We start from the raw sequence: 15,491 nt of genomic DNA on the forward strand, positions 1-15,491 counted from the left end.
CCTGTGGCCTTATATCAGCGTTGCAGAGCCCCAAGCCTGTGGCCTTTTATCAGCGTTGCAGAGACCCAAGCCTGTGGCCATATATCAGCGTTGCTGAGCCCCAAGCCTGTGGCCTTTTATCAGCGTTGCAGAGCCCCAAGCCTGTGGCCTTATATCAGCGTTGCAGAGACCCAAGCCTGTGGCCATATATCAGCGTTGCTGAGCCCCAAGCCTGTGGCCTTATATCAGCGTTGCAGAGACCCAAGCCTGTGGCCTTATATCAGCGTTGCAGAGACCCAAGCCTGTGGCCTTATATCAGCGTTGCAGAGACCCAAGCCTGTGGCCTTATATCAGCGTTGCAGAGACCCAAGCATGTGGCCTTATATCAGCGTTGCAGAGACCCAAGCCTGTGGCCTTATATCAGCGTTGCAGAGACCCAAGCCTGTGGCCTTATATCAGCGTTGCTGAGACCCAAGCCTGTGGCCTTATATCAGCGTTGCAGAGACCCAAGCCTGTGGCCTTATATCAGCGTTGCAGAGACCCAAGCCTGTGGCCTTATATCAGCGTTGCAGAGCCCCAAGCCTGTGGCCTTATATCAGCGTTGCAGAGACCCAAGCCTGTGGCCTTATATCAGCGTTGCAGAGACCCAAGCCTGTGGCCTTATATCAGCGTTGCAGAGCCCCAAGCCTGTGGCCATATATCAGCGTTGCAGAGACCCAAGCCTGTGGCCTTTTATCAGCGTTGCTGAGCCCCAAGCCTGTGGCCTTTTATCAGCGTTGCAGAGACCCAAGCCTGTGGCCTTTTATCAGCGTTGCAGAGACCCAAGCCTGTGGCCTTTTATCAGCGTTGCAGAGACCCAAGCCTTTGGCCTTATATCAGCGTTGCAGAGCCCCAAGCCTGTGGCCTTTTATCAGCGTTGCAGAGACCCAAGCCTGTGGCCATATATCAGCGTTGCTGAGCCCCAAGCCTGTGGCCTTTTATCAGCGTTGCAGAGCCCCAAGCCTGTGGCCTTATATCAGCGTTGCAGAGACCCAAGCCTGTGGCCTTATATCAGCGTTGCAGAGACCCAAGCCTGTGGCCATATATCAGCGTTGCTGAGCCCCAAGCCTGTGGCCTTTTATCAGCGTTGCAGAGCCCCAAGCCTGTGGCCTTATATCAGCGTTGCAGAGACCCAAGCCTGTGGCCTTTTATCAGCGTTGCAGAGACCCAAGCCTGTGGCCTTATATCAGCGTTGCGGAGACCCAAGCCTGTGGCCTTATATCAGCTTTGCGGAGCCCCAAGCCTGTGGCCTTATATCAGCGTTGCGGAGCCCCAAGCCTGTGGCCTTATATCAGCGTTGCAGAGCCCCAAGCCTGTGGCCTTATATCAGCGTTGCAGAGACCCAAGCCTGTGGCCTTATATCAGCGTTGCAGAGACCCAAGCCTGTGGCCTTATATCAGCGTTGCTGAGCCCCAAGCCTGTGGCCTTTTATCAGCGTTGCAGAGACCCAAGCCTGTGGCCTTATATCAGCGTTGCAGAGACCCAAGCCTGTGGCCTTATATCAGCGTTGCTGAGCCCCAAGCCTGTGGCCTTTTATCAGCGTTGCAGAGACCCAAGCCTGTGGCCTTATATCAGCGTTGCAGAGACCCAAGCCTGTGGCCTTATATCAGCGTTGCTGAGCCCCAAGCCTGTGGCCTTATATCAGCGTTGCAGAGACCCAAGCCTGTGGCCTTATATCAGCGTTGCAGAGACCCAAGCTTGTGGCCTTTTATCAGCGTTGCAGAGCCCCAAGCCTGTGGCCTTTTATCAGCGTTGCAGAGCCCCAAGCTTGTGGCCTTATATCAGCGTTGCAGAGACCCAAGCCTGTGGCCTTTTATCAGCGTTGCAGAGACCCAAGCCTGTGGCCTTATATCAGCGTTGCAGAGACCCAAGCCTGTGGCCTTATATCAGCGTTGCTGAGCCCCAAGCCTGTGGCCTTTTATCAGCGTTGCAGAGACCCAAGCCTGTGGCCTTATATCAGCGTTGCAGAGACCCAAGCCTGTGGCCTTATATCAGCGTTGCTGAGCCCCAAGCCTGTGGCCTTATATCAGCGTTGCAGAGACCCAAGCCTGTGGCCTTATATCAGCGTTGCAGAGACCCAAGCTTGTGGCCTTTTATCAGCGAGACCCAAGCTTGCCTTTTAGAGCCCCAAGCCTGTGGCCTTTTATCAGCGTTGCAGAGCCCCAAGCTTGTGGCCTTATATCAGCGTTGCAGAGACCCAAGCCTGTGGCCTTTTATCAGCGTTGCAGAGCCCCAAGCCTGTGGCCTTATATCAGCGTTGCAGAGACCAAGCCTGTGGCCTTATATCAGCGTTGCAGAGACCCAAGCCTGTGGCCTTTTATCAGCGTTGCAGAGACCCAAGCCTGTGGCCTTTTATCAGCGTTGCAGAGACCCAAGCCTGTGGCCATATATCAGCGTTGCAGAGCCCCAAGCCTGTGGCCTTATATCAGCGTTGCAGAGACCCAAGCCTGTGGCCATATATCAGCGTTGCAGAGACCCAAGCCTGTGGCCTTATATCAGCGTTGCAGAGCCCCAAGCCTGTGGCCTTATATCAGCGTTGCAGAGCCCCAAGCCTGTGGCCTTATATCAGCGTTGCAGAGCCCCAAGCCTGTGGCCTTTTATCAGCGTTGCAGAGCCCCAAGCGTATGTGAGTAAGTGTACTGCGGGGGAGCAACCTAAACCCTCTGGATCTCTCAGGACCCTCCGGTCTCACCTAGCAGTGCTATAGAGGTGGTAGTTTGGCTTGGTCTTTGGGTTGAAGTGTGTATCACTAGTTTGGTTCAGTCCCTTACCTGGGTCTTTTACTGTGGGATTAGATGGCATGCTGGACAACCAGACAGAGCAGCACTCCTGGGGTGGTTTCCTGGACAATGATTATCCTGGACTAAAAAGCAAGATCAATTACGAATATCCGTTAGAAATGCTTTTTAGCCCAGGATTAGGTTATAGTCTGGGTCCGTAACCAGCCCTTGCAGTTTAAGTCAGTCTTCCAAAGTTTATTAGGTGTGCACCATGGGAAGGCATTACAATGCTGTGCGTGTGAATGTGTTTTAAATGTAAATGGTTTTGGGGATGTGTGACGGTGTGAGAGTGATGGAGTGCTCTTGAGATTATGGCTGCTTTTTAAATTATTTATTTTATTAATAGGATTTGTTCAAATGATTGCATTGTAATTTCAGAAAATGTCTAATACTGTGTACGAAACATGAAACACCTTCCTAATATTGAGTTGCCCTCAGAACAGTCGATTTGTCATGGCATGGACTCTACAAGGTGTCAAGCATTCCACAGGGATAATGTTCCATGTTGACTCAAATGATTCCCACAATTGTCAATTTGACTGGGTGACCTTTGGATGTTAGACCAAGTTGCTTTTGTTTTGGTCCAACAGCTTCAAACAGCTGTAAAAAATATATATATATATATATATATTGCGACGATTTTAGATGGTACAATGATTACCGACACTATTCCGTGCTTGTTTTCTCGCAAACTGAAATTGAGCGAACAGTGTAGAATTTTTGCAACTAGGAAATGAATCATTTCCACTAGATAACACAGCCACGAATTCAGAACAGCTTTCCCATTTTGACAACAGATTACATTCCGGTGGGAGAAATCAGTATGCAAATATCGCAGCCAATCCCAACACTAGCGGATAAGTGATACTGTGAAACACTTTCATTCCACTATTAGCGCCAGATATATTATGGACATTTTTCTGAAATTACAATGCATAAATTCAAAGAAATCCTGTGTGTAGCAGCTTTAAAGCTACAATATGTAAGTTTTTGGGCGACCGGACCAAGTTCGTATAGAAATGGGAGATCATTCATTCCTGTCTAAGAAGCGGTAGATTTGTTCTATGTGTGCTATTTCTATGCTTCCCGTTCGAAAGTTTTTGCTTATTTTACTTTCGGTTTTGTACACTAACTTTAAACAGCTGAATATACAATATTTTTGATTATGGAAAATCTATTTCAAAGCGGTTTAGATGGTACGGTGGTTCTCTACACAATGACTGCTTGTTTTGTCACAAACTGAAATTACGCAAACTATTCGTATTTTAGCAACCAGGAAACGATGGAGCGATTTCTGTGCATCTTTGAAGTTAATTATTTGTAAACAGACCTTCTGTTTGGGATGTTATTTTGTGCAGACTGTATACATTTTTCCAGTACTTGAACTTGATTTGGGATCTGAGTGTGGGGTTGAATGTGTTTTTTTTATTTGTTTTATCAACTGTAATATGTGTGTGTTGTACATCTATATATCAGAGTTTGATGATTTTTATGAACTGAAACATATTAAAGATTGTATTTTTATTTACTGAACTGGAAGCCTGTGTTTTGCTGTGCAAGTCACCGCGGGATCCTTTCCATAATCTCCCTTAATCAAACTATGGGAATTTAGCATGAAAATAGTTTCAATATCATTCTTGAGTCCCACTATCGCTGGCGTGTTTTGGACGTCTAACCCTTGTTTAAACTGTGTGTCTGTGTTTTAATGGGGGCAGAGCCAGAGCGGTGTTTGAGACCAGGGCAGATCACAAACATGATTATTCTCACAAAAACATAAGTAAAGTAGCTCAAACCGTCGTTCTGACAAGGTATTATGACCATCTGTAAAAAGCTGACATGAGTCGTTAGAAGCTACGCGCTTCTTCTACATAGAAGATCATAGGAAATCCCAGGACTGTGTCTATAATACTGTAATAAGCTCACATGGTTGCTGTCAAACTCAACTCCACACAGTTGTCACTGACTAATTGGATATTCATGTTCCACTGAGCAAACAATTGCTGTACTTATTCTTATGAAACAAATCAGGTTTTTGCTTAGCGGACCTTATTTGTATATTGACATTTGTCGATAAAACTCATGAATGCCACTGTTTATGTCATTGTTCTTTTCTACTTTGTAGCCCTGGTTGTCCTGAAAATACACGGGTTAAACGCTTCAATGTGAGGCTAAATATGAGTGCAGAGCAAGCAGATGAATGAATGTAGTGAATTTCTGCTTTTTCACTGTGGGAGGCCTAGGACAAATGGAGCTAATAAGACTACAAAAAATATGGGTCTGTTAGCGGTCATAGCAGTTGGCAGGGATTGGTACATACAGTATATAGCGCTGTTAACTTGAAAAACTCATCCATAACACTGGAGACGCAATGAACTTCAACCTCATTTCCTTCCTTTTATTTGGCATTTTTCAAACGACCTCTCAAGCAATCTCTCAATGTTTCTACATTTGGATAGAATGTCCTTGTACTAAGAAGGCGTAGTTTGGTCGCTTCAGTGCCTTCTCTATGATTCAGATATCAGTCTCATGTAAACATGAGAATTGCGTTTGACGATGAGTGATTGACAGCTGTATATGCATGTTGCCCTTTTCACCTTAAGACTCACATTTCACATATGGTATTTGCAGTGTAGATTTGGGTTGTAATATTGGGCTGGTCATAGTGTTGTGTGGTACTAGTGAGACTGTTCCTACTACACTGGGATAAAGTTGATTTGAGCCATTAAGACTTCATCTATGGGGCCTGTCGTAGCTGCAGTGAGAGGGCGAAGGGGGGTTGAGAGGGCAGTGCAGGGTGTGGTGGAGAAGGGAAAGGACAAGGGTCAGTGGTTTGGTTGTTATTATTGGATCTGTCGGGTGGCCCCGTACGACATGCCAGTCTGGCTCGCCCCTTTGTTGGAGCCCATCTGCAGGCCAATCACACCCTTCCCCGCCTTCAACTGGTCGTCTGTGAACTCCCTCCGGTTCTCCTGGGCTTTCCTGCAAGGGTACATGAACAATGAACTCAAACACAGACTGGCACAGCACAATACACACCCCAGCTCTAAACAGCTCCAGCACTGACTGAATACACCAGCAACACCATCACTCTTCACATTTTTCTAAACTCACTTGAAGAACCAGTTGGGGTCGCCGCGGTAATTGCCGTCATCCTTGGTGACCGCCACGCTGCCGAGGGACATCAGTGTCCTCTGGACTGCAGCCAAATCCTTCCCTGTCACCACAAAATCACAGCAGGGTCTTTAAGTCCCCACCCCGTAGCTACAGTACACCACACCGTTGTATGTTCCCCACACCACATCCGCTGTTATCTGTGGCATATGTAATGCCCTGTGTTGTCATTGTTGTGACTGTTTGATGAGATGGACATGCTTTGCGAACCTTCCCAGAGGTCCACGGTCTGGAACATGTCGGTCTTGATGACACCGAAGCTCTCGGCAGCAGTTAGGAACTGTGAGATCTGCTCCATCTGTTTGAAGGCCATGCTTGAGCTGGCTATCTTTTTGATGGGCTTGTTGTCCTTATGCAGACTGTTAATGAGCTCACTCAGGACCTGGGGAATAGGAACATAAAGACAAGAGTAAGAGTATGTTGGCAGAAAAGAACCATCTGTACCGTCATATACTCTTGTGGGGTCCCCCAAGGTTCGATACTTGGCACATTGTTGTTTTTAAATGTACAGGTTTATGATCATAATCTGATTTCCAAAGGGTTTGTTTCTCTGTTCTCTTTTCCTGATGACACAAATCTTTAGACTGAATAAAGGTGGTTCAAATAAATGGCTAATATGAATTCTGAATGCCATTAAGTTGAAATGTATGTTTCATTCTGAGGGGCATTGGGTTGGTACTCACACATCCGTCCTTAAGCCAGTCCTGGAAGCCCAGTTTGCCAGATTCGGGCTTCCCAACTCCAGATCCACACTGGGCCACAATCCACTGCACCAAAAGCTCCTCCACCTCAGCGTCGTACTTCTTGTCAATCTTGTCCTGCACCACACGGCTCATGCCATAAGATGGACCTTTGTTGGCCATGCCTACCTGGGGACCCTTTCCCACCGAGAGGGATAGCGGGAGAGACAGAGTGGAGTAGAACAGATATTAAATAGAGGAAATATTGATATTAATGTGAGTGAAGGGAGTTGCTCTGTGATAGGGTTCCCCCAACTAGTGGATTTCATTTGGCCCCCCAAGGTATAGATTTTTTATATTAGTTTATTGTTGGACATAAAATACTAAAAACACCAGCCAAGTGATTTGAATTTTGAACATTTGTTTCAAAGCATTCACACGCAAAATAGAGAGATATACAGTATGTAATTGTAAACAAATGTAAGCGAAGTTTGAAATGATTATGTTTTCGTCAAATATTATACCCAGTTGGGCTTCTTGCGGTCAATTTGCAGTTTACAAATGATTTGTAATTATGTTCCGGTCCCCTGACCATCCGCTGAAGAAAAAATCATCCTGCGGCTGAATCTAGTTGAGGCTCCCTGTTCTATAATGTCTTGAGATCATCTTGATCTGGTATTAGACGTGAAAGTATTCCCTGGTTCAGATGACATTGTCACATTGACTATGTCTAATGTATGAGTTTCCATATCAGTTGTGCCTGAGGTGAGTATGTACACTCATTTGCATGTCACTTGTGCTATGATCTGCTATCATGACTAATACGAAGGGACTCCTTTATCCATTGGCCTTTGGCTGAAACAGATATTACCTTAGTTGCAAGTCAAGCCATTTCCAACAGCTCTGTGGATATGTGGGCAGATTCGCATGCGGACACATGAAGACATTGGACAAATGGCAGATTCACTCACAAACAAATATGCCTGCGAACACTTACACACACACACATATATATAGATGTCATGCATTTATAAAGGCGTGTAATTGAGCCGCTCCCTCCCAAAGGCGATTGTCTCCAAATGCACACCAGTTCAGCCCCTATGCATTAATTACAGAACTAAATATCAGGAGCCAAATTGCTGTACAATGGGAGCCCTAGAATCAGCAGAATCTCTCTCTCTTTTTGGATCTCTGCCTCTCTCTCTTAAACACACTAGGCGTCACCAACACCATTGCTTGCAAAACTGTCGCTTTTGGGCCAAGCTGCCAAGTGCAAAGCCCATATCAGTGCACTCTTGTCACCTTGTTTGCCATCTTGATGTCAGGATACCACGATGTGCCTGGGGGTTAAAGGTTAAATGTTACCACCTGTAATTCACCTTCATCCCGATTGGACGTCATGCGGGGTCCTTCCCCAGATTGCTGTTGGATGGGGTAGCCAATGGCAACAGTAATGTAAGACACTTCATCTATGTCTCATAAGGAGACCGTTCCCTTATCCACACAAGAGTTCCATAAGGGTTCTTCGGCTGTCCTCATAGGAGAACCCTTTTTGGTTCCAGGAAGAACTCTCTGTGGAAAGTGTTCTACATTGAACCCAAAAGGGTTCTACTTGTAACCACAAGGTTTTTAACCTGCAACCAGAAAGGGGTTTTCAAAGGGTTCTCCTATAGTTACAGCCGAAGAACCCCTTTAGATTCTAGATAGCACCTTTTTTTCTAAGTGTGTATTTTCACAGTTGGAGATGATGCCGAAACAGATCTCTCTTTCTCCACCCAACTACTCACACTCCACCACAAGGTCAGCGTGGACCCTTCCATGCCTAGAATTTGAACGATAAGCTCAAAAAACACACGTTATGCTCCTCCACTTCCTCATTCCCATACTGACTCATCAGTTTAAGTCAGACAACACTTAAGAGAAAATGTATCGATCAGCTGCCATTAACCTAGTTTTCTGAGCCAGCAGTCATGTGTTGAACATTGGCATTAAGAGCATGTATCTGAGGTCACCGCGTTGTTTTTCATTGGGAGCCATCAACACACAGTCCTGGGCTGTGGCACTGGGCCCAGTCACACATTACTGCTGCTCCATCATCCAAAGAAGTAGACCAAGGCACAGTCCTTCTAGACACTATCTGCCAACAATCCAGTCACAAGATAATGAAGCCTTCAAAATACAGAAACTTGACAGGAGTTTTTTGTTTTTGAGTTTCAAGCCGCTCAGTTGTTTCATGGAACCTTAACCATGAACTCATAACCACAAAGACAAGACAAGTGCCTAATATTCCCCACATCCTCCTCCTCGGAGTCAGACCACGATAAGCTCCCAACCTCACCGTAACACACTCAGCCAAACCCTCGCACAGTGCATCATTACAGAGGAATGTGAGGAAGGTCAGGCTGCTAACTATGTCATTACTTCTCCCTCCAGTTGTCCTGACCTACGCTTCATAAACAAGCATTTTGACCATCAGAGATAAGACTGCTGTTCCTCCAATGTGGAAAGGCACTTTCTTCTGTGTGCCACAGTGTGTGTGTGTGTGTGTGTGAGAGAGAGTGTGTGTGTGTGTGTGTGTGTTAATTACGTAGCTATGTTTCTTTTTTGACCTGATTATAGTGAGTTCTACATTTGGTAGGACATGTAGAATATGTGTTTGGAGTATTGTCATTCAGCCTCTGAACTACATGTTGCTTCTCAACTACTGGTACTACAGTATGAAACAGTGTCCACTTATCCTAATGAAAATATGACATCACCTTCCGTCGCTCCTTTCATGTCTGTTTTACATCTGTGTTTCTGTCTCGCCATGGTAACACAGCTGGCTGTCTCGCCATGAAGCACACTTTGAAAGCTGTGGTCTGTGAACTGTGGCTAAAGCCATGACGTAATGCCAGCGGCGCCTCAGTGCCACTGAAACGGAGCTCAAGATAATCTTATCTCCTACTGCTGCTGGTCAGCTAGCCTCTGGGACTTTACTCCTGCTACTGCTAGGCCTACTGTACTGTAGATAACTCCACAGCTACTGAAGCTGCTGCTGGTCAGCTAGCCTCTGGGACTTTACTCCTGCTACTGCTAGGCCTACTGTACTGTAGATAACTCCACAGCTACTGAAGCTGCTGCTGGTCAGCTAGCCTCTGGGACTTTACTCCTGCTACTGCTAGGCCTACTGTACTGTAGATAACTCCACAGCTACTGAAGCTGCTGCTGGTCAGCTAGCCTCTGGGACTTTACTCCTGCTACTGCTAGGCCTACTGTACTGTAGATAACTCCACAGCTACTGAAGCTGCTGGTCAACTAGCTGGGACTTTACTCCTGCTACTGCTAGCCTCTGGGACTTTAAGCTGCCTGGTCTAGCTGGGACTTTAGGCCTGCTGTACTGTAGATAACTCCACAGCTACTGAAGCTGCTGCTGGTCAGCTAGCCTCTGGGACTTTACTCCTGCTACTGCTAGGCCTACTGTACTGTAGATAACTCCACAGCTACTGAAGCTGCTGCTGGTCAGCTAGCCTCTGGGACTTTACTCCTGCTACTGCTAGGCCTACTGTACTGTAGATAACTCCACAGCTACTGAAGCTGCTGCTGGTCAGCTAGCCTCTGGGACTTTACTCCTGCTACTGCTAGGCCTACTGTACTGTAGATACCTCCACAGCTACTGAAGCTGCTGCTGGTCAGCTAGCCTCTGGGACTTTACTCCTGCTACTGCTAGGCCTACTGTACTGTAGATAACTCCACAGCTACTGAAGCTGCTGCTGGTCAGCTAGCCTCTGGGACTTTACTCCTGCTACTGCTAGGCCTACTGTACTGTAGATAACTCCACAGCTACTGAAGCTGCTGCTGTGGTTTCCCATTGTTATCGCTCTGTCTCTCACAAAAACACTTCTGTCCACTCCCAGCAAACATTAGGCTGAGAAACCGTATTGATTAATCGCATATAATCAATGACAGCTGCTGTGTTTCTGTGTTACTTGTTTGCATCTTTTGTCTGTGTGTGTGCGTGTCTTTAGTCTTTGGAAAGTGTGTTTGCCGTGAACTTTAGTTGGCTATTGAATTCCTAGCCAAAGCCCATGTACGGCAGTCAGTCATTTGCAAGTGAAAACTGGGCTGTGCAATTGTGTCTGTTACAAGAGGAGCTGCCTATCCCAGATCTCTCACGAGGGCCAAACTGGTCAAACTGTTTCTCTGTTACCTTTACATCTTTGTGACTGTTTCGGATGGTTATTCTACAGTAGAAACACCCCATCTCATATCAGAACTACATATCCCCATCCCTCTCAGAACTACATATCCCATCCCTCTCTAAAGGTATGCTCTAGCACCCGGTACCCCATTGACCAAGACATCAACCCACATAGATTATTAGTTTTACTATGTGTGTCTATTCACACACACAGTCACACACACAGGATGGAGTATGAGACACACAGGCATACAGTATGGAGGATTAGAGAAACAATGAAAACATGGTTAGAGAACACAGTGCTCTGACAATGTTACTTTTTTCTCTAAATCTATGACATAGCTGACAGACAGCCATATGGGTCTTCTGGCTCTGTACACTCAGGATAAGGCTTCCATCGTAGGGCTGACAGACAACCATATGGGTCTTCTGGCTCTGTACACTCAGGATAAGGCTTCCATCGTAGGGCTGACAGACAACCATATGGGTCTTCTGGCTCTGTACACTCAGGATAAGGCTTCCATCGTAGGGCTGACAGACAACCATATGGGTCTTCTGGCTCTGTACACTCAGGATAAGGCTTCCATCGTAGGGCTGACAGACAACCATATGGGTCTTCTGGCTCTGTACACTCAGGATAAGGCTTCCATCGTAGGGCTGACAGACAACCGTCTCAGCACGGTGTTCTTCAGACTGGAAAAGCAGTGGCAGTAAAGAGATATACTCACTGTGTTAAAGTATGTAGCGAAGAGTCTTTCCTCTGTACAAGCGCCGGGTCAGGAGGTGTGTGTGTGTCCGTGTGTGTGTGACTGACTGTTTGTATACTTCTAGCTCCAGCAAAGTCCTCCCTCGGAAAAGTGCTGGCTTAAAAGGACCAGACAAGCTGAAATGACTTCACTTCTCTTCAGCCTCGTATACACCTTGTGCTAACATGTGAGTTTCATGATCTCATCAATATGACCCAACCACTATCTGATCAAGGTTTGTTGCGTCTACACATTGTTTTAAAATGTGTCTCCTATCCGTCCACTGTGTCCTCATTGTGACCAAATGAACTGGTGCCTCCCTGTATGCAAATTATTTGACAGATATTCTTTCAAAATTATTTGTATGTATTTACGGAAGCCATATTTACAGAAGCCATAAGTCAATGGTGCTACCTGTCAATGATTTTAAAGGACATTATAAGGATTATTTAAATGGTTTGACCATCCAGATCTGTTAACACATGATTTATATCCATACACAATGCGTGTCTGACTACCTCCAGAGGTGGTCAGGAAGATCTGATCACTATCAGATCACAATGTGTCTTTTATTCTACACGTATCTAAAAATCGGGCACAATCAGAATGTGGACAAGATCAGAACTCAGGGCGCATGTTAGCACCATTTATAAACAGGGCTTTAGCTAAGAAGGAGAGAGGAAGAGAGAGAGTAAAAAGGAAACCACCGCCTTAAAAGGGCATGGGCTTTCTGTCTACTTTCCTTCCATCCCTCCCTCCTTTGTCTATAACTTTCCCTCTCTCCTCCCCTCTTTCTTGTTTTTTCTCTTTTTTGTTGTCCGTTAAAAAAGTGCATCCTTATTTGGGAAGGCCTGTTCAGTGCGAGAGGAGCTCTGCCAGGAGGCTTTGGATTGGTCAACAGGAATACTCCAAATACTTCCCCACACCACTCCATCAGCAGAGTAGAGAGAGAGAGAGAGAGAGAGAGGAGAGAGAGAGAGAGAGGCTTGACCTAGAGGAGGAGGTGATGAATAGAGGTGGTGTCGTTAAGGGCCCATCAGGATATCAGGCCCGTGGATAGTGGCACAGACTGTTACAACAGACTTTGTCCATTTGGCCCTAATACATCATGTTAGCACCACATCTGTTCTTTCCCCCCTTCATATTTCAGAAAGTCTGTTATTGACTTCAGAAATTTGCTGAGGGAGCGAGAGAGAGGAGAGCGGGGGAATGTGTGACCACAGAGATGGGAGGGCCGTGCGAGAGGAGGAGCGGGAGAGAGGAGAGAGGGGGAATGTGTGACCACAGAGATGGGAGGGCCGTGCGAGAGGAGGAGCGGGAGGAGTAGTAAAGGGAGGAGGAGGAGGAGAGGGAATCTGAGGTTGAGAGAGATAAATGAGTGAAGACAAGAGTCATCTCACCATCAGAGCACAGCAGACCTTTTATGTCCAAGATGCTCGTCAACTGGCCTGCTGAGTTGTGTTTGGGCAAACGTGCGTGTGTATGTATGGTGAGAGAGAAATGGGGGTAGGGAAGAGAGGATGTGTGGACGTCGTAGTTAGTAACACATTCCCTTCTTATTACCATCACTCCTTCTCTTGCCAGACCCCCAGTAGTGTAAACTCACTTTGCCTCACACCCTCACATCCTACATTAAGTCAGTTGTTGGGGGTTTCTGTCTCACTGTGTCTCCTCCCATCTCACCAAGGTATCACTAGCCCGTTTAAACCTGGTGCCAACATGCGCCCTTTGTTCTGATTTTGTCCACATTCTGAATGTGCCCACATTTTTGGAGTGGTGTAGAAGATTAAACGACACATTGTGATCTGATTGTGATCGGATCTTCCTGACTACTTCGGGAGGTAGTCAGACACGCATTGTGTCTGGAATCTGGAAATCAATCAACCATAAACGTACCTGGATGGCCAAACCATTTAAATAGTCATTATACATCATTATATAAAATCATTGACAGGTAGCACCATTGACTTATGGCATCAGTAATTCCCTTAAAAATAAATAAGTCCATATTATTTTGAAAGAATATCTATCAAATTATTTGAATACACGGAAGCATCAGCTAATCTGGTTACAATATGGACTCAGTAGACGGATAAGAGACACATTTTAAAATGCAATGTGTAGACGTGACAAACCTTGCTCAGATAGTGATTGAATCATATTTATCAGATCGAGAAACTCACATGTTAGCGCAAGGTGTAAACAAGGCTTTTGTCTCAATGTGTCACCAAGGTATCACTGATGTCATTGGGCTGCCCTGACCCTCTCAGGCATGCTGATGTCACAGACAGGGGATTCCATGTTGAGGACGTGTGGAAGTAGCACTTCCTTATACAGTTATTACCATAGAATAATCAGGTCTTTTGTTGCATCTACTCAAACTGAAATTATAATTGAATCCTTAGTCATTATTAAACATTTAGGAATAGGCTTTAGACTTTTCCCTCGTTGCTTTTTTCCACTCCAAGTGGTTTTTCATATGAAAAGATACCGTGCACCTGAATTTCTAGGGAACACATACATGGCATGTGTAGGCCATATCTTTTAAAATCAGTGGAATAGTTCAAGAAATACCAGCAGTCTCAGTAACCAGACTTAGTAAAACACAAAGGCCTTCAGATATGTAAGTAAGCTTTGGACAAATTCACATTTTGTATTTATATATAAAGCGCTTTTACATCAGCAGATGTCACAAAGGGCTTATACAGAAACCCAGCCTAAAACCCCAAACAGAAAGTAATGCAGATGTAGAAGCACGGTGGCTAAGAAAAACTCCCTAGAAAGGCAGGAACCTAAGAAGAAGCCTAGAGAGGAACCAGGCACCTCAGGAGTAAATGTCAGTTGGCTTTTCATAGCCAAGCATTCAGAGATCTAGACAGCAGTTGCAGTAGAGGGAGGGAGGGAGGGGGGGAGAATAGCATAGCCTTGCTATTGAGAAAGGTTGCCATAGGCAGACCTTACTCTCAAGAGAAGACAGGCTATGTGGAATCTGAGCTGCAATTCCTAACCTCCTGCCAAAGGTATGACCAAATTAGAGACACACATTTCCCTCAGATTACACAGACCCACAAATGATTTGAAAACAAATCAAAATTTGATGAATACATTTGAAATGCTACAGTGTGCAATCACAGCAGCAAGACATTTTCCCATGCCAATTAAGCCCCTTGAATTGAATTGAATTGAGAGAGAGAGATGGGAGAATTGGAGGGAGCATGCTTAAGATCACGCAGGACACCAGATAAAACAGGAGAATTTCCCCAGATAGGACAGACTGACCCTAGCCCACCGGCACATAGACTATTGCAACATAGATACTGGAGACTGAGACGGGGTCAGAGGACACTGTGGCCACATCCTACGATACCCCTGGACAGGGCCAACCAGGCAGGATATAACCCCACCCCCTTGGTCAAATCACAGCCCCCACACCACTAGAGGGATATCAACAGACCACCAACTTACTACCCGTTTACAAGGATGAGTATAGCCCATGAAGATCTCCACCACACGAACCAGAGGGGGCGCAAAACCAGACAGGAAGAAAAAAGCCTGGCACGACATGACGCGCCCCTCCTACAAGTAAGCTTTGTCCGTGCAAGAATAGCCCATAGGGCAGTAGCCTACTGTTTGCTGTGTGAGGCAGTTTTAATGTACAACTCCTGGACAGGATGTTAGTCTGTATCAGGGCCTTACCCCCAATACATCTCCTTAATGTTGATTGCCAAGCAGGTCCCATTTTTATAGTCTTTGATATGACTCGAACAGGGATCGAACCCCACATCTACCAGTGTGGTAAGTAACCACACGGCCACTGATAGTTACATATAAATTCCTGGTTATTGCATTGTGAAAAGTCCTATAAAACCTCAAATTGTGGTATGGACCAGTGATCCTTCTCAAAAAAAGCATGAGA

General features: G+C 45.9%; 1 protein-coding gene across 2 annotated transcripts; it reads right to left on the bottom strand.

The window, feature by feature from the left end:
* Window positions 1–5,167: 5,167 nt before the first annotated feature.
* On the bottom strand, window positions 5,168–11,703 carry LOC115141625 (transgelin-like). 2 transcript variants are annotated; one of them, XM_029680668.2, is made up of 6 exons: window positions 11,558–11,703; window positions 7,952–7,989; window positions 6,653–6,847; window positions 6,180–6,351; window positions 5,910–6,012; window positions 5,168–5,777 (listed from the first exon to the last, which is right to left on the bottom strand). In XM_029680668.2, the coding sequence occupies exons 2-6, from the start codon at window positions 7,961–7,963 to the stop codon at window positions 5,639–5,641; spliced, it is 621 nt and encodes a 206-aa protein (XP_029536528.1). In that variant the 5' UTR covers window positions 7,964–7,989; window positions 11,558–11,703; the 3' UTR covers window positions 5,168–5,638. The 2 variants fall into 2 exon arrangements, with proteins under 2 accessions (XP_029536528.1, XP_029536530.1); XM_029680670.2 differs by lacking the exon at window positions 7,952–7,989 and having other exon boundaries at window positions 11,558–11,701.
* Between the last annotated feature and the right edge of the window lie 3,788 nt (window positions 11,704–15,491).

The sequence above is a fragment of the Oncorhynchus nerka genome, linkage group LG14 (assembly GCF_034236695.1).
Source record: "Oncorhynchus nerka isolate Pitt River linkage group LG14, Oner_Uvic_2.0, whole genome shotgun sequence".
NCBI classification, from domain to species: Eukaryota; Metazoa; Chordata; class Actinopteri; order Salmoniformes; family Salmonidae; genus Oncorhynchus; species Oncorhynchus nerka.

Excerpts from the sequence above, each read along its gene's own strand:
- LOC115141625 (XM_029680668.2), bottom strand. Across the intron at positions 6,352-6,652 it reads ACTGGCTTAAGGACGGATGT|GTCCTGAGTGAGCTCATTAA; the intron begins GTGAGTACCAAC and ends CCTATTCCCCAG. Across the intron at positions 6,013-6,179 it reads GACCGTGGACCTCTGGGAAG|GGAAGGATTTGGCTGCAGTC; the intron begins GTTCGCAAAGCA and ends TTGTGGTGACAG.